A 16,959-nucleotide genomic window follows, 5' to 3' on the forward strand; every position below is an offset into this window, starting at 1 on the left:
TTAAGTATAATGGCTGATTTTTGCGCGTAATATAACTGCGGTCAAGCCAGCCTCCACAGTGGGACGATAGCTCAGAGATTCCGAAGGTGTTTTATTTTGAAACTGTACATCATAATGTCTTGATATTCTCTGAGTGATTATTTGGGGTGGTCTGCTACCACCCCGAAGTGGAATGAGTCTCTTATTATGAACAGTTTGTTTTGTTGTTTTTGTTGTTGTATTTATTCTTATCTAAAAAACATTAACCAAAGAAGATGTCACTTCCGTGTCAAACTGCATTGGTAGGAAGCTGTCAAAGCTAAATATTGAATTACATCTGTTAATTGACAGCTTCAAAAACAAAGTGAATAAAAGCGTTACCTATTTATATAAAATAAATCAACAGTTAAAACGTCTTCATCATTTAAAGAAAAGGCCATTAAAGCATACATTTCCAGCTAATAACAAATGCGATTTTTTACCAAACTTTTATTTTGAAGAGATAGAACGGAAGTACCTCCGGTTGCTTATAGGACGTGGTGTTTAGACAACCAGGCAGTGAGTAGATATTAGCATCAATAACATCTAATAAAAGATGGTATGGATTTCCATTGGAACTTGTTGGTTTATTTCTTTTTGACACCGGAAGCACGAAGCTTTATTTTGCTTTGAAATAACGTTATGACATGTGTTTACCTCAGTGAGGACAACCAAAGCTCGTTGATCGATCGTCAGATTAGCTAGAAACGTGACTGTCAGAAAAGGACCCCCTAAAAGCCTGAAAACATGTCACCTGTACCCGTCCTGCCGCTGGTGATCAACTGCTTCCTGTCTATGCTCGGCTGTATGGCCACACTGAAACTCATTCCTGCTTTCAAAGACCATTTCATCTCAGCCAGGTTGTTCGGAATGGACCTAAACAAAACGTCCAAAAAGGAAGTGTGAGTAATGTTCTTATCCAACCTATGATTTAGTATCCTAATAAAGTTTTAAGTTTAATATGCTACTACTTGTTTGGAAGTCACTTGTGCTTTTTTCCCCTGTACTAATTCTCGCCTTGTGTCTCTTCCTGGTCAACCCTGCTGCAGCCCAGAGTCCCAAGGAGTCATCAGTGGGACGGTCTTCCTCATCATCCTCTTCTGCTTCATCCCAGTGCCTTTCCTTAGCTGCTTTGTAGGAGACAAGTGCATGGGCTTCCCACACGACGAGGTGGGTCTAATGATGCATAATAAACCTGTGTGTTTTGATCAAATCTGAAACTCACCTGCTGTCTGTTTTGGTCAGTTTGTACAGCTGATAGGTGCACTTCTGGCCATCTGCTGCATGATCTTCCTGGGCTTTGCTGATGACGTGCTGAACCTGCGGTGGAGACACAAGCTCCTGCTTCCCACCATGGCTTCCTTGCCGCTGCTCATGGTCTACTTTACCAACTTCGGCAACACAGTCATTGTGGTGCCCAAGCCTTTCAGAGCCCTGCTTGGGCTGCACTTGGATTTGGGTGAGTGAGGCGGTAGTTTGAGGCTAAGCATTGCCCAGATGTTTTTATACACCCAAGATCTTTGTCTGGGGTACTTTCATATTAACTCATTTCATTTGTATTTCTTCTACAGGTATTCTCTACTACGTCTACATGGGGATGCTTGCGGTGTTCTGCACAAATGCAATCAACATCCTAGCAGGCATCAACGGCATAGAGTCGGGTCAAGCCTTGTTCATCTCCGGCTCCATCATCGTCTTCAACCTGGTGGAGCTCAGCGGTGTGTGGCTGTTAACCCTCTCATCACTGGCATTGCAGATCACACACTCTGCATATCATGAGTGTATTTTACACATTAATACATTGATTAAACTTGACATCCCTGGAATAAGTAAATAGAGTTCAGGAATAATAAGTGTGGGGTTTTCGTGTCACACTGCAGTTGCATAATTTATGAATGCTTTAAAGTCCGTCCTGTTGCACAAAAATCCTTTTTACATTCAAAATGCTGATCATGTTTCACCTAACCATCAATTGTTGGTCTTATCTTGTCAGGAGATTACCGTGATGACCATGTGTTCTCCCTCTACTTCATGATACCATTCTTCTTCACCACATTGGCACTTTTTTACCACAACTGGTGAGTTAAACCTAATACCCAGGGCTTTAAAAACTGTGTTTACTCTCCTCTATATCATCTCAACTTCCATCCCCTTTGGTCACAGGTACCCTTCATCTGTGTTTGTTGGAGACACTTTCTGCTACTTTGCTGGGATGACCTTCGCTGTAGTCGGCATCTTGGGACACTTCAGCAAAACAATGCTGCTGTTCTTCCTTCCTCAAGTGGTTAACTTTCTCTACTCCTTGCCACAGCTTTTCCATGTCATTCCCTGTCCCAGACACCGGCTCCCCAGGTAACCTGCCAGACATGAACTTAAAATGTGTTTTTTTTTCTCATGTTTTGTTCATCATGCATGCTGATTATGTACTCTCATTGTCTGCCTTTTTGTTCCTTTGTTCCTTCTGATGAAAGGCTGAATCCAGACACAGGCAAACTGGAGATGAGCTACTCTAAATTTAAAAGAAAAGACCTCTCTAAATTAGGACACCTCATCCTGAAGGTAATGCTCTTGCTCTATGATTCTCTAGTTTAAAAAAAGCTTGAATCAGAATTGGTTTTATTACCAAATAGGTTTACACATGTGAGGGATTTGCTTTTGGTATTTTTGGTGCACACAAAGACACAGTAAGAATAATAGGTAGCTAATTGCTTGTGTTATCAGACCAACAGTGGAATCTATTTAATTAAAAATAATATAATACAGAGGAGATGGACCTAGAGATTTAAAGGTAATTTCACTTAATTCATTTACTGAAATAAACATTCAGTTTTATTTGACCTAACCATTTCGTTAATTAATTAATTGTTTGTGCTCTGTTTAGCACACATTACTTGACCTGATTAAACCCGAATGACCATGTTTATGTATTGCGTTTTGGTCTATGTGGGTCCCATATGAGGAAGGCTTTCTGCTATGTGTATTCATTCATGACAATATATTTTGTTTATCCTCTACAGGTAGCAGAGTTATTAAAGCTGCTAGAGGTGCGACGAGGCCAGAAGGGAGATGAAGAATTTATTGAGTGCAACAACATGACGTTAATAAACCTGGTTCTGAAATGTCTCGGCCCCATCCATGAGAGAAACCTGACAGTCATCATGCTCATCATGCAGGTAGAACAAATCTCCTTCTGTGTTTTTAATGAGTATGGAATGTCACACTTGATGATCATTTCTGTTCCTCTCCCAGGTGATGGGCAGCGCAGTGGCTTTTGGGATCCGTTATCATCTGGTGCGTCTCTTCTACGACGTCTAGACAGCCTCCGGGGAAAGAGGAGCGAACGCTGACTGAGAAAATGATATTGTTCTATGGATCTATTTCACAGGCTTGTGTTTCATCTGCCTTTTGATAGCTTCCATTACCTCACTGTTACTTTCCGCCTAACACTTTACCTGCAGTAAGGACAAAGGGCAAGGTTCAAATATATATTATAACAGTATCACATGCAGTGTACAAGTATCAACAGCAGGGTTGTCTTTCTCAGTAAATACAAACAGGAAGAAGTAACTGGTTATGAGTGATTAATGAAGGTATATTTTTGTACTGGTTTTTTAAAGGAAAGTACAGTAGGTGGGCGTGATGCTCAGTAATCAGGGCAGCCAACATAAACGTCTGGCTGCTGCTAAATTGTTACTATTTGAAAACAGATGTGTGGAGGTAATATTCACACAGTGCTCCACAGCTCAAATCTGCTGTTAAAGCAAAAATGGGTATGGTTAAATGAACTCATTCACTTTTCCATGACGATTAACCCATGCATAATATGAATGAATAAGTTAATATATGATTTTTGTTTGTTTGTAATGTTTACCTCTAAACAAACGCACACAGACGTGTCATTGTAAGAGGTAACAAAAATTAAAATCAGCCTGAAAACAGCGAGCAAGGTGAATACAGGTACATAGTGGGGATATTAGAAGAGATAAAGGGAGTCTCGATTGATAAGAAACAGTTACTTATTTTTAATAGAAGGTGAGCGGTGTCCTGATGAGAAGAAAGAGAAGAATTGATTGTTTATACCTTTGTTGGTATTGTTGGATACAAAGCTGTATTTTTATGACTGATATGCATTGTTTCCCCCAAGGGTTCAGCATACATCAATGTGAAGTAAACTCGCACTGGATTATCTTTCTAAGGAATGTAACTACAAGTGAGAAACTGTTTACTGTTGAACTGGAAGCCTCAAAATAAGAAATGAAAGCTAAGAAATTAAAATAAAGGTGTGTTGGGTCATTATTTGCAGTGGTTTGAGAAGTATTCAGTATCTTGATTAGAAACAGTAATATGACTGTATGTTTATAAATAAAAGGTATGCATTGACAACTGTATTATGTAAGGGATAATGTGCAGCAAGGCGGTCATTATTGGAAAAGAACACCCGATTTTGCAGGTATCTTGTGAATTTACTCCAGGTGTAACTAAAGTCAGATTTAAGTTTTGACTATATTTCACTTAATTCATCCAACTCTGTAAATTAACTAAAGGTATTAAATACATGTAGTGGAGTAAAAGTACACCATTTACCTCGAAATTGTAGTGGAGTAGAAGTACAAAGTAGCATAAAATGGAAATACTCAAGTAAAGTACAAGTATTTAAATATTGTACTTAAGTCAATATACTTAGTTACTTCCCACCTTTGCTTTAATTGTTTAGTGAGGCGTTGTGCTTTCATTATATCGCACTTGTGTAAAGGATTTGTATTAAGCTATTAAACCTCTAGTGTTCGGTAGTCTATGGCCGGAACACACTACCACAGGTCGGAACGGTTGAAGAATGCGTTGTTTCCGGGGACACATTTGCGCTGCACACTCCGTGTTTTTTGTGGCTGGCCAAAACAATTCAAAATATTTCTTATGTCAGTGTTTTTTAACAGGACGTTATTGAGTTGAAATTCCTATTCTGGTATCATTTTGAAAGTCATGTGTTTTTCCTGTTGTGGTTTGTAAAGGTGTAACGCACGGAGAGCTTGTACATGTTTAGAGACTGTAAATAACAACAACACACAGGTTTAGCTAGCTCCAGGTTATGGTCAAGTGTTGTAGCTCGAGTCGTTTCCGTTGGATAAAACACATTACACGTATTTATGACCCAGAGAGATGGCTCCGAGCAAACGGATTCTGAAGAAAACGCTGAAGGTGGATTGTGAATGGAGCTCGTGCCAAGAGTCGTTCAGTCGGATGGACAACTTCTGCAGTCACGCGGAGGGTCACCTGAGCTCTCGGGATGTAGAGCAGGAAGACGACGAAATGGAAGGTGAGTAGGTTTTAGTATTATTGCTTAATGCATACTCAACTGGCTTTTTAATTGTGCTGTAGTGCCCATAAATATTACATAGATAAGACATTCATTCATTCAGGTGAGTTACACAGACTGTTTAACTACACTTTACAAACACTACACACTTCCTTTCATAGGTGTGTAGTGTTTGTTCTACTATGTTTGTATGAAAATGTGGCTGCTGTCTCTGTAAAAGGCACATTTTCTTTATGTAGCACCTTTCAACACAAGGCAAGTGCTTTAAGAGCATTAAGAAATAGTGCAGCGGTGACACATTATAAAGTGGCATTTAAAAAGCTAAGAGAATCAAAGTTAACCACATGAATACAAGTTTCAGTGCAGTGATATATATGAAATTGTTCAATTAAAAAAGCAGTGGCAAAAAGAAAAGTCTTCAGTCTGGATCTAAAAGTTCTGGTAGTTTTTTTCCAGATACTTGGAGCATAAAAACTGAATGCTGCTTCCCCATGTTTAGTTCTGACTCTGGGGGCAGAGTGTGCATTTATTTGGAGTCCTAACGTCACAAGACTGAATGGATTTTTACAACAATATTTGGATAATTTAGAAGCCCTTAAATCCAATAAAAAGAGGTGTGTCTCATGTGTACAGTGTGCTAATAATATCTGATATGGATTGGGAGTTAAAGTAATGGGTCAAATGAAATGGAAGCTATTGAATAACACGGCAGCTATTCAAATATTTATGTCAAGTCTAGACATGACACATCAGTAATCAAAGATAGTGTGCTAAATATGAAACATTTGTTATATTTAAGCATACATTTCACACATTATTAGCATTTAGCACCTAAAATAACCATCCTCTGACTGCAGACACTCTCTGAAACTGAGTTAGGAGACCAGAGGGACTGTGTGCATAATATCCAACCTAAAGCTCACTTCACTGCGGTTGCATTGTGTAGCCATAGCAAAGGCTGATGCCTGCCTACTAATGCAATCTTTTTACTTTTGAAGCAGAAAGAAACTGCCTCTGGAGAGACTGTGGTTTCTGTTCTGTGGAGGGTACTGAGGAGATGCGGCGACATCTGTTCTTTCACTGTTACCATACAAAGCTGAAGCAGCTGGGTCAGCAGGTGCTTGACGCACAGCCGAAAATTGGCACCTGCTCCATCGGCTCCCAGAGCCGCAACATCATCCCTGAAATCCCAGAAAACTTTATCTGTCTTTGGGAGGAGTGTGAGGTAAGCTTGGTGCTGCTGTTGATGTAGCAAGGCAATCCTTACTGTATATCTTGTTTGTTTAACCACCTACTCCCATTCAGTCGCCTATTGAGTATGCAAGAAAGCAAAGCAGACATCAGAAGGAAAGAAATCTCTCTGCAGCACGATGCATACAACAAATTATTATTAAAACCGTTATACTTTCCCCTAATGTTGCTGTTTGGGGAATTTGGAGCCAATTATTTTTGGGAGCTTAGCAATTAGACACTGCCTTCACTTTCATGTGCACACAGTCAGAGGATCTCTTTCATTCAACTGTTTGTGAAGTAGAATTTAAGCCTTGCTTCTTCAAATCTTAATATTTGTGTTTTTTTCTATCTATGGGTATTTATTAAAGCAACCACCATATGAAAACCCAGAGTGGTTCTATCGCCACGTGGAGATGCACAGCCAGTGCATAGAAATACCAGCAGGAGAATGTGAATTTCCAATACGATGTGGATGGAAAGGTACGTTACTTACAACAATATCGATGTAACTTTAGACTGAACAGCCGATTTATGGTCAAAGAGGTTCTTTATAAATCTTTATTTGGAGTCACGTAACATTTTTGAATTACAGTTTGCACAATTGACATTTCAAATAAAGCCTAAAAAAAACCAGAGGGGATGTTATCTGTTTTTAAGAGAAAGAAAATACAGCAGGAAGTATAAAAACAAAAGGATAGCCATCTCTAAAGAATGCATTGCTTCAACTTTTTGCAAGTTTCCTGAAATTAGTGTTTTTAATTCTTTCCCTTACAAACATTTTGTGGAGTATATCATACCAGATGTCCGGTTTAGGGGAATTTCCTTGTGATTGCTGACTTCAGAACTAAGATTGTTGGTTGTTTAGTCTTAAGTTCTGGGCCTGTCATTCCCCAGATTGTGAAGCCACGGCTAAAGGGCGTCCTAAGATTCGGGAGCACCTGCGCAGCCACACTCAGGAGAAGCTAGTGGCGTGTCCGGGCTGCGGGGGGATGTATGCAAGCAACACCAAGTTCTTTGACCACATCATACGACAGAGTGCCATGGAAGGTAAAGAACAGAAGATTGAATAACAATATGAAGCTGAAAATTAGCATAACATGTCTTCTTGAAGTCATTTTCTGAGCTTGTCTACGTGCTGTAGGTCAGAGGTTCCAGTGTTCGCACTGTTCCAAACGATTTGCAACGGAACGACTACTGAGAGACCACATGAGGACCCACGGTTAGTGCCTTCTTTATTCGTCTGCAAAGTCAATTGAGTCTTGAGTGTCCAAAGTGTTTGAACTGCACCCTCACTTACTACTAACTACCATTTGACACACCATGCCTTACACCATGCAAGAGCTACCCTTGCATTTAATAAAAAAAGTTCTGGTTGATGTCTGTCTTGTTATAACAACAGTGTCGAGTTCGATTGAATCAGCTCTGACTAGATGATTAAATCTCATCACTTGTTTTCCTTTTTCTTGTCGGTACAGTGAGCCACTACAAATGCCCGCTGTGTGACATGACTTGCCCGACTCCCTCCGCTCTGCGCAACCATATAAAGTTCCGTCACAGCAACGAGAGGCCGTACAGCTGCGAATACTGCGAGTACAGGTATCGCACAGAGCTGCAGCGATGCAAAGCAAGATGATCATGGTAAACAGACACGGAAATGATTGCGTTCTTAATACTGCGACGCTTGACTTTGTGTTTGTAGCTGCAAGAATCTGGTAGACCTGCGCAAACACCTGGACACCCACAGCACTGAGCCGGCATTTCACTGCGAAGTTCCCGGCTGTGGCTTCACCTCCCGGAGCCTCATCACCATGAAGATTCACCACAAAAAGGAGCATGAGGTGGGAAAAGGAGGTCTTTTTAAAATATTTACACTCAGCGAGGGAGGTTTAAATGTTATTTATACTTGTGTGTTTCCTCACAGGGGAATTTCGTCGCTCGCTACAAGTGCCATGTGTGCGATCAGTGCTTCACCCGAGGGAACAACCTGACCGTTCACCTGCACAAAAAGCACCAGTTCAAATGGCCTTCAGGACACCCAAGGTTCAGGTAAGTCCAACAACAACCCTGAACTTTGGATCAGTGGCTTTTTCTTTAACACACGTATGATCTCTCGGTCACTGCCAGGTACAAGCAGCACGACGACGGTTTCCTGCGGCTGCAGCTGATCCGCTACGAGAGTGTGGAGCTGACAGAGCAGCTGATGAGGGAGCGGCAGAGCAGGCAAGCGGAGGAGGATGAGGACAGTGGCATGAATGAGGAAGACTCATCGGGGGCGGCTTCCTCGGAGTTGCAGGTAGAACTGAGAGGGTTTTTGCTGGAGGAGCCAGAAGCCAGCGCGGAAGAGGGCGGTCAGGAGGAGGGGATGTTGTACGTCCTCGCTGGAGGTTTTTCACCAACGGATGACTCGGACATGCAGCAGCTCCTCGATGGTGCTCAGCATCAGGGGTCGCAGGTGCTCTGACTGACGCAGCCCTGCATACACAGACCATAGACGAGAAGACAATCTTTGATATTTCACAAATCATGATGCATGTCTGAGAGATCCTGTTATGTTTCTGAGCCTCTAATGGGGGCTGAAAGCACGTTACCATAATTTAAAACCATTGAATTCTAGTATTTTTGTAATTATTCATTTCATGCATTACATTTGTAAAGGGTTGGATACTAATGCCACACTGCCACGTGGGAAAGCGGTCCTAAATTCAGTAGTCAGGCATTTTTTAATAGGAAAATTCACCCTTAGATGAAAAACACACATTTTCCTGTCGTGCTGTTTCTTAAATTAGATATTTCTGTTGTGTGTTGGAGATACACAACAGGGGCATCGGGTGTGAAGCTGTCAGTCTTCATGACCCGGTTACTGATGATAATCCACAGGCATGTTGTGAAAAATGTCAGGTAGGGAACCTTTCTATCGAACTACACCAAATTAAATCAGATGGATAAATAGCGCTATAGAGACGATGGATATTATGTGTTTTTGACTTTGAGGGGTCACAATAGTGGCGTGGTGCATTAGTATTCACTGAATTGTGTGGCAAAGGGGGACTTCCTCATAGTGCTTTATCTCTAAATCAAATAAACTTGTTTTGTCTTAATCAGATGTTGTTCATTTCTTTAAATGGACAAAAATCACCAGAATACGCTTTCTCTTAATTGAATGGTCATGATTTACACCTCACATAATAGACAGTATATCCACCATCTGTACTACAGTTATAGCGCCTCCTGCTGAACTGCTTTCCTGCAGCTCCATGCTATGATTAAATTAAAATACTGTAATATGCAGAAGTGGGAAGTAACAAGTAATTTTCCAATTTGCATAATGAGTACTTTCATGTATGTTTTGATGCTCAGACTTTTCTACTTTTACTTGAGTAACATTTTGAATGCTGGACTTTTACTGTAACAGAGTATTCCTACACTCTGCTACTCCTACTTTTACTTGAGTACAACATCTGAGTACTTCTCCCACCCCTGGTAATAGGTTTATGTGTAATACTTTCCCCTAATAAATACATTTAAGATATAATCCTAAAAAAGTACATTCAATATATATTTATGATTCTACTACTCAAAGTAACTGATGCTTTTCCGAACCCTACGTCTCTTCTTTTTTGTTTTGATGTTCTGTTGATTAAGTGACCTAAATTGCGTGTGTGTGTGTGTGTGTGTGTGCGTGTGTGTGTCGCAGCATGACATGCAGTACGTGTTGGCATTAGCAGTGTGTAGAAGATTAGGCAGCACTCAGAGCTTAGTTCACTTGTTACTTACCGCCCTCTGCTCCTTCCCTCTGCAGTCTGTGAACGCAGCTCTACTGGGACAGCTTTTAATGGCTGCTGACTTCACAGGAATAATGTTGGCCAGCAATATGACTTAGAATCCCATCCATCCACAGTGTTTCTACAGGAACCAATAGCATCTCGACCACCATGAGGTTGTTTCCGCTGTTGCTGCTGCTGCTGCTGCTGTTCGGGGTCTTCCAAAGAACCGCTTCTCAGTTTCCTGGGTGGATTGGTGAGATGGAAGGTAGTGGTAAGACGTCCTCTAATGCAAGTATCATGTTATTTTTTCAAACATGTTCTGCTCTCTAAGACGGGATAATTGGATAAGATGCTATAATGCTTTATCGTCAGATCAAGACATACTTTTTCCTTCCATCACAACAGCTCCATGTGCAACTTCAACAAGGCCAGATATTAAGATGCAAGGAAACAAACATTTAGGACCCTTTGACGTACACGTTACCTGGGATTTAACTTTATTTTAGGTTTGGCTGGAGCACACATGAGCGGGTTAGACTAACTTTATTGATTCGTGGGATCCTGTGTCTCTGATTTTATGGTAACAATTCACATTTGCTCTTCAGTACATGGCTGGGATCAGAGATAAGGTTGGCCAATGGCTGGTTAATAGATGTTCTCCCTGTATAAAAATACAAATCTTTCTTAACCCTTGTGGTAAAACCTATTTCCACATGTCATGTAATGATTTGTGAGTTTCCTCCAGCTCTGATAAAAAGCTAATACCCTTCTTTTTACTGTAGGTGAGACAGTATGGATTTCCCAACCAGATTTTATAGACAACATCTATTGGGCCGGGTCAGCGCCCCTTTGTTTAGGAGGCTGTAAGGCTCAACACACGGAGCTGAGGAAGGACCGATGTGGAGACTCGAGCTGCTGCTGGCTCGGCTACAAGTCCCTGTGCAGAGGTGAGAATACCACAACGTCTGACACTGTTTTAAAGTTAAACAGAAGTCCCTTTTTCTGAGTTAGCCGCTGTACTGTAGCTGTGTGCATTTCCTTTGCGTGGCAGTGAACTGTGGCAGGCCCGATGTGGACTATAACGGACAGGTGTATGGTAACGACTGGTGGGTGGGCTCTGTGGTGAGGTACACCTGTCGCTCCGGCTTCATGCTGGTGGGAAACCCGACCAGAGCCTGCCAGTCTAACGGCCTCTGGACCCCGAGACCTACCTGCCTCAGTGAGTAAACACCAAACACAATGACCCGTAGTAGTTTATCACACAGTGAAATAAGCATGACAAGTTTATACCATCTAGTATGCAATATTTGTAAGAGCAAATATAGTCAGCCTGTGATTTTGTTTTTATTGGAGTCATTACTGTTATGGTCACATCGGTGTGGTTTATGGGATGGGTAGCGCACGTGTTGTATGTTTGGGTTTGTGGAAGAGGGCCTGATAAGCTCAGATCTGTTTTGTTGTCCTACCTTTGTTTTTGTTTGTTTCGTTTCTTTATTAAACCTTGTAAAACTTCAGTACAGATTTGTATTTGGAGCGTAACACAGCTCTGATCCAAGTTTAGCCGCTTAGTGACTTCATTTATTGGGAATTGAGTCGCTGATATATGACTGAAAAGGCAGAAGCATAATTCTTATACTATGCCTTTCCTTATTTCTTATTGAAAAATAGCTTTATAAAGCCATCTTTGAACGACTAAGAAGAATTATATTTATGTTAGCATTGTTCTCTAATATAACCCCAAAAGCATCTCTTTTCATTCCCTTTTTTAAACCTAATTTTGCACTCATGCATTTCAAAGCATGGGATTTTACAAACAAGGGATTTGTGTGATCATAGTAACCAGTCTTATTTTAAATACCCTTTTGCTCATTTTTGTAATAAGTCAATTGAATCTCATCAGATGATTTCTGTCTATCTGTCTGTCTGTCTGTCAGGAATGTGTCAGCAGGGACGCGTTGAGGTCAGTGAGAGGGAACTGAACGGGACGTGTAACTCCACCTGTGAGAACAAGAGCTACTTCGGCCCGCCAAAACTGGGCTGCAGTCGCTTAGACAACTGCAAGGGCAAAGAGACCGGCTGGAAGCGGTTCTTTGCACAGTGTGTCCCTTGCATATGTGACTGTGCTTTGTCATGTGGTGAGTTGCTTCCCCGCCACACTGTCAACCATCAAGGATGAACTATTGTAAAATTTGACCGTGTTGCAATGTTGTCTCACTGCCAATACACTTCCATGTGGTTAATTATTGCTTAGAATATGTTCACAAAGACAGCTTGTACGCTGCAGAGCCACGCTATGTTTTCGCTGCTGCATCTAAGTGTGTGGACACATCAGATGATGGAAATCTGCATCTTTTGAGACATGACTTTTTTATCTCTCTGGCACACGGAAGCTAAAGATTTCATCCTGGTTTATATTTAAGGATTTTACACCGTGAGGTTCAAATCCCTCCGTGTCAGGAATTATTAGCAAAGTCGAACTGCTAAATTCAGTCGATCTGTGTCTTGTAACGTCATGAAAAGAAAGCCTCTGAGACGCTGTGTCAGACTTGGGTCAAATATTTATTTGAAATACAATAAAATATTATCTTAAATAAAAAGTTTAACCAAGAGATCCAGATGTTGATGTTTTATTTTAGATAGGAAGCTGATTATGGGAAGACAAAGGACCTTATGACGTTGCTCAGACAGCATTTTCTGGTTGGTTGAATTAACTTAAGCTATGCTTAACTCACCTGCTCTCTTTAACATGTTTCTACTTAGAGAAAAAGGAATACATTAAAGATAAATACAAGGAGAAGAGGAAGTGAAAGCTCGGAGATTAGCCTCTCTGCCTTGCCGCTCCGCCTCTCAGTCCATCTGTCCTGGAAGGAGATGAAACCTTAATCTTGTTACAAATGGAGGAGCTTTGGGTTGCTAGTGAGCTGAAGAGTGGTGGAGGACTTGTGAACAAATGTATATTGTTGTGGATTGTGGATTACATACACCTTTTTACGAGATGATGTGCACCTTTTCAACCTTTAGTTTGTGGAAACGTAGCAAAACATGAACCTAAATATCTATTTTAGTTTTTTTAGATGGATTGTTTGAATATGAAACGATGCATTTCAAAGTAAAGAACATTATACAATCAAAATCTGCCGTTTCCAAAGTCAAATACAAACACTTCATTAATGTTTTAGCAATTCATTGTTTTTTAATTCCAGCACCTTCTCGAGTTGTGACAGAGTAAGGTATCGTTGAAAATCTGACATTTTAAATCTGTCTCATTTTTTTTGTCAACTTTAGGTTGTTATTAGCTGAAAATGAATTCCACTCATATCTATTGTGAGCGTTAATTTACCTTCTCATACAGATAAAAGTCCACTTGCTGGAAGTTTTTCTTAGACTTTTCTTCAAGATGTTTGTCGTATTTAAACCCCTGTATACCAACCTGTATATTTCTTTACGAATAACATCATCGTTTTTAATCTCAACTAACTCAAAGGAGAAGTCACAAACATACCCATAATATAAATATGTGTTGCTTTGTTTCCAATCAATGTAAATATCTGATTTGATAAAGGACATTCCTCCTGACAGCCACTAGATGTTGCTGTTTAATTTATTCTCACACATCAGGCCTCAACATTTGATAATCCAGAGACAGCCATACATGGCAAACATGAAACAAATATTTCAAATGAATGTTTTGTTGTTGTCTGAAGAGTTTCTGCTCAACCCGTCAACTCGTTCTTCACTGTTGGGCCCAGCTGCTGAACCTGAGGGTGATGTGCTCATTTGCTTTGGGTTTGTAGCAACCGATTCCTGAGAAAAGAGAAGAAATTGGATCAGAAACAATTACATTTTAATGGATACACAAACACAGATTTTGGGAGGGACACAGTGCTCAAATGAGCTGCTCAGATCACACAGTGTTCTTGCATTAATAGCATTAAAGGATAATGAGGAAACTATGAATACATAATTTAACTCCAAAAAAACAACCAATAATTGCACCACCTGTGCAGAATAACAGAAATCAATCCAAATATATGAAAGACAAACTGCGTATGCAATACTATTTTAGAAAGATCCCACCAGGGAATGTCCTGGGCACATTGATCAAAAACACAACCAACTCTCCTGCCGCATTACAGCTCATTAAATCAGATGTGTTTTATTAAAGCTCTGGGGAGGAAACTCACCCACATCCAGCCGGCTGTACTCTCCTGAGCTTTCTGACAGGATCTCCCAGTACGTCTGCTCGCGCTCGTCTGCAGCTACTCCGTTCACACTGTGCAGCAACAGGCCAAAGTCTGGGTCCTCCTTCACAGTGAACCTGCAGGACACAGAGTCAGGGCGTCTATCTACAACAGAGCTTAAGTAAACATATAAATACCACTTGAAGTCTATAGGAGAGGAAAAGTCTTGCATTCAATGTGTTACTTGAGTATGATCAGGGCAATACGGCCCACTTAGAGTATTGAAAGTACTCGATGCAGAGGAATGACACTGTTTTCCAATCTAAAAGCAAGACTTAAATGCAGTATTTTGCTGAGGTTAAGCTCATGTTTTATTTTATAATGAATATATTAATCAATCCATTTGAAATAGTGACAAATTCCAAATGACCAACAGCCCGAGGAGACACCATCACAGTGTGTATGTCCAATCGACAGTCCAAACCTCAAGCAACATTAAAGATTGGATATGTATTCAAAGGAGAAGCGGCACATCCTCTCGTTTAGGAAGCCGAAATATGTTCAAAATGACATCATCAATTATCAATGATTGGTTGATCAATTCTGGCAGCTGCACTTGATTTAACTATTGGGTATCTCTTGTAAAAGCATAGTTTATGAAGTTCATATGTGCAAAAATAGATATGTTTTACTATTATAAAGCTGTCACTAGTTGTAGTGGTTTTAAAAACTACAATATCACCCTTTGAATTTCAGAGTTAAGTATAAACTGCCATGAAAATACTAAAGGATGTTATACATATTAAAGAGGGTGTCATGGGTGGACTTACTTGAAGTCCTGCTGTGTTTCCTGCAGTCTCCTCAGAGCGCCCAGCAGCACCCCTCCCTCTACCACAGAGCAGAAGTGGGTCTCAGGAGTCACGTTAGACAGGTCATTCTCCACAGTCAGTCTGATAGGAAGAGTCACCGGACCTGCACATTTCAGGTTTAGTGATGCATGAGGACAACAGTGAGTCCTTAAGGATTTTTATTTTCTCTGAGGGGCCACATAATGGTGGTTTCCCTTTCCTGTGCTATGCTTTATAGGTTTGTGTGCATGTAAGTGGTTTGCAAAGGCTAAAATCCCAATGCTGGGTACAGAGGGAGTTTCTCTCCCACACACTCACCCCCTGCCTGAAACGCCTCCATTACACTCCTATGTTTACTTCCACAAGTGACATCACTATGTGACAGTTGCGCTTCTATTCCAACACATTGTACATGATAGGCTAAGTGGCGGGACACCTGTAAGCGGTTGACCAATCACAACAGAACCGGCCAGCTAACCAATCAGAGCAGACTGGGCTCTGGTTTCAGTGAAAAGAGGTGCTGCTGCACAGGCAGTCTGAGAAAAATAAGGACCTTGTGGAACATTAAAGCATGGAGACATGTCCCAGTAGAGACACAAAATACAAATCTGAAATCAGAACATGAGCATGACATTTCCTCTTTAAATATTCACCTGCATCTGTTGGAGCTCCTTGTGCTAAGAAAAGAAGAAAGCCCACAGAGAGGAGAGCAGTTGTTCTTAGAGCCATCCTGTACAATGTTCTCCCTTCAGATGTTCACTAACACTTCCACTCAGTACTTATAGACGGCCAAACCCTCATTGGTGAGCACACTCCTGCAGTCCCCTTGTCACTTTGCAAGGACGTCTTTGTTTTTCACAGTCACAAATACTGAAAGTAAAACTGACATGAGTGTTTGCTCTTACCTCACACACGTTGACACAGTCACTATTCATCTGCGCTTTATGAATAGGGAAACACTGTTACCTCTGACTTAATGATCATTAAGTTGATTCATGATCTGCCTTTATGTTTTCTCTCAGGGCATGTATGAGAAGGGTTGTTTTTAGATAATTGATGTGTGCAAACTCAAGCTTATTCTACAGAGAGAATAAGAAAGGTTATCTCCTCGAGGCAAATATTACATTATGCAATCAGTCTTTGCCCTTTTAAGTTGAATAATATATTTTAGTGGCGTCTCAGCTGTGTGAAGTGGCCATTCAACTCTGAAGCTTTAAAACAAATCATTCAACTTTAGATTCTATTCTGACATGTCTCCATCACACCAAGGCTGAGTTATTGACAAAATGACAACAACATTATGTTTTTTTCGAACCAAAACAATCAGTTTTTAAGCTTAGTATGATGTATTCAGGGTTACATGTGTTGCACTGTGTCTAACAAAATGGTTATAGCGCTATAAAGCCTCGGAGCCACACACACACACACACACACACACACACACACACACACACACACACACACACACACACACACACACACAGAAGGGTTGCTGTGCTGAAGTTGCCCATGCTGCGACGGGAGGGAGGGCTCGTTTTAAATTGCTCTGATTAAAAGGCAGGTGCGATTGGCTAAAAATGGTTTTGATTTCCTCTCAGGGG

At 40.8% G+C, this 16,959-nt stretch overlaps 3 protein-coding genes across 6 annotated transcripts; all 3 read left to right on the forward strand.

Moving 5' to 3' along the window:
• Nucleotides 1–482: 482 nt before the first annotated feature.
• Nucleotides 483–4,314, forward strand: dpagt1 (dolichyl-phosphate (UDP-N-acetylglucosamine) N-acetylglucosaminephosphotransferase 1 (GlcNAc-1-P transferase)). The gene is made up of 9 exons (XM_063896063.1): nucleotides 483–920; nucleotides 1,068–1,188; nucleotides 1,264–1,477; nucleotides 1,590–1,736; nucleotides 2,012–2,096; nucleotides 2,182–2,370; nucleotides 2,490–2,577; nucleotides 3,036–3,191; nucleotides 3,268–4,314. Exons 1-9 carry the CDS (start codon nucleotides 766–768, stop codon nucleotides 3,331–3,333), a joined length of 1,221 nt encoding a protein of 406 aa, XP_063752133.1. The 5' UTR covers nucleotides 483–765; the 3' UTR covers nucleotides 3,334–4,314.
• Nucleotides 4,315–4,822: 508 nt separating this feature from the next.
• hinfp (histone H4 transcription factor) lies at nucleotides 4,823–9,666 on the forward strand. 2 transcript variants are annotated; one of them, XM_063896142.1, is made up of 9 exons: nucleotides 4,823–5,332; nucleotides 6,331–6,557; nucleotides 6,934–7,045; nucleotides 7,460–7,612; nucleotides 7,707–7,784; nucleotides 8,041–8,161; nucleotides 8,265–8,403; nucleotides 8,487–8,611; nucleotides 8,690–9,666. In XM_063896142.1, exons 1-9 carry the CDS (start codon nucleotides 5,176–5,178, stop codon nucleotides 9,024–9,026), a joined length of 1,449 nt encoding a protein of 482 aa, XP_063752212.1. In that variant the 5' UTR covers nucleotides 4,823–5,175; the 3' UTR covers nucleotides 9,027–9,666. The 2 variants fall into 2 exon arrangements, with proteins under 2 accessions (XP_063752212.1, XP_063752213.1); XM_063896143.1 differs by having other exon boundaries at nucleotides 6,334–6,557.
• A 151-nt stretch (nucleotides 9,667–9,817) lies between these two features.
• Nucleotides 9,818–12,940, forward strand: si:ch211-117m20.4 (sushi, von Willebrand factor type A, EGF and pentraxin domain-containing protein 1). Of its 3 annotated transcripts, none has more exons than XM_063896144.1 (4): nucleotides 9,818–10,600; nucleotides 11,112–11,276; nucleotides 11,381–11,548; nucleotides 12,264–12,940. In XM_063896144.1, exons 1-4 carry the CDS (start codon nucleotides 10,498–10,500, stop codon nucleotides 12,503–12,505), a joined length of 678 nt encoding a protein of 225 aa, XP_063752214.1. In that variant the 5' UTR covers nucleotides 9,818–10,497; the 3' UTR covers nucleotides 12,506–12,940. The 3 variants fall into 3 exon arrangements, with proteins under 3 accessions (XP_063752214.1, XP_063752215.1, XP_063752216.1); XM_063896145.1 differs by having other exon boundaries at nucleotides 9,818–10,597; XM_063896146.1 differs by having other exon boundaries at nucleotides 9,818–10,594.
• Nucleotides 12,941–16,959: the final 4,019 nt, after the last annotated feature.

The sequence above is a fragment of the Eleginops maclovinus genome, chromosome 11, assembly GCF_036324505.1.
Source record: "Eleginops maclovinus isolate JMC-PN-2008 ecotype Puerto Natales chromosome 11, JC_Emac_rtc_rv5, whole genome shotgun sequence".
Taxonomy (NCBI): domain Eukaryota; kingdom Metazoa; phylum Chordata; class Actinopteri; order Perciformes; family Eleginopidae; genus Eleginops; species Eleginops maclovinus.

What these genes read in the sequence shown, in the direction of transcription:
- dpagt1 (XM_063896063.1), top strand. Translation starts at nt 766, where the DNA reads ATGTCACCTGTACCCGTCCTGCCGCTGGTGATCAACTGCTTCCTGTCT. An exon ending in TGGGCTGCACTTGGATTTGG is followed by an intron (nt 1,478 to 1,589) that starts GTGAGTGAGGCG and finishes TTTCTTCTACAG; the next exon opens with GTATTCTCTACTACGTCTAC. An exon ending in TAGGACACCTCATCCTGAAG is followed by an intron (nt 2,578 to 3,035) that starts GTAATGCTCTTG and finishes TATCCTCTACAG; the next exon opens with GTAGCAGAGTTATTAAAGCT.
- hinfp (XM_063896142.1), top strand. Translation starts at nt 5,176, where the DNA reads ATGGCTCCGAGCAAACGGATTCTGAAGAAAACGCTGAAGGTGGATTGT. An exon ending in GGAAGACGACGAAATGGAAG is followed by an intron (nt 5,333 to 6,330) that starts GTGAGTAGGTTT and finishes TTACTTTTGAAG; the next exon opens with CAGAAAGAAACTGCCTCTGG. An exon ending in AGACCACATGAGGACCCACG is followed by an intron (nt 7,785 to 8,040) that starts GTTAGTGCCTTC and finishes TTGTCGGTACAG; the next exon opens with TGAGCCACTACAAATGCCCG.
- si:ch211-117m20.4 (XM_063896144.1), top strand. Translation starts at nt 10,498, where the DNA reads ATGAGGTTGTTTCCGCTGTTGCTGCTGCTGCTGCTGCTGTTCGGGGTC. An exon ending in TGGTGAGATGGAAGGTAGTG is followed by an intron (nt 10,601 to 11,111) that starts GTAAGACGTCCT and finishes TTTTTACTGTAG; the next exon opens with GTGAGACAGTATGGATTTCC. An exon ending in CTACAAGTCCCTGTGCAGAG is followed by an intron (nt 11,277 to 11,380) that starts GTGAGAATACCA and finishes TTTGCGTGGCAG; the next exon opens with TGAACTGTGGCAGGCCCGAT.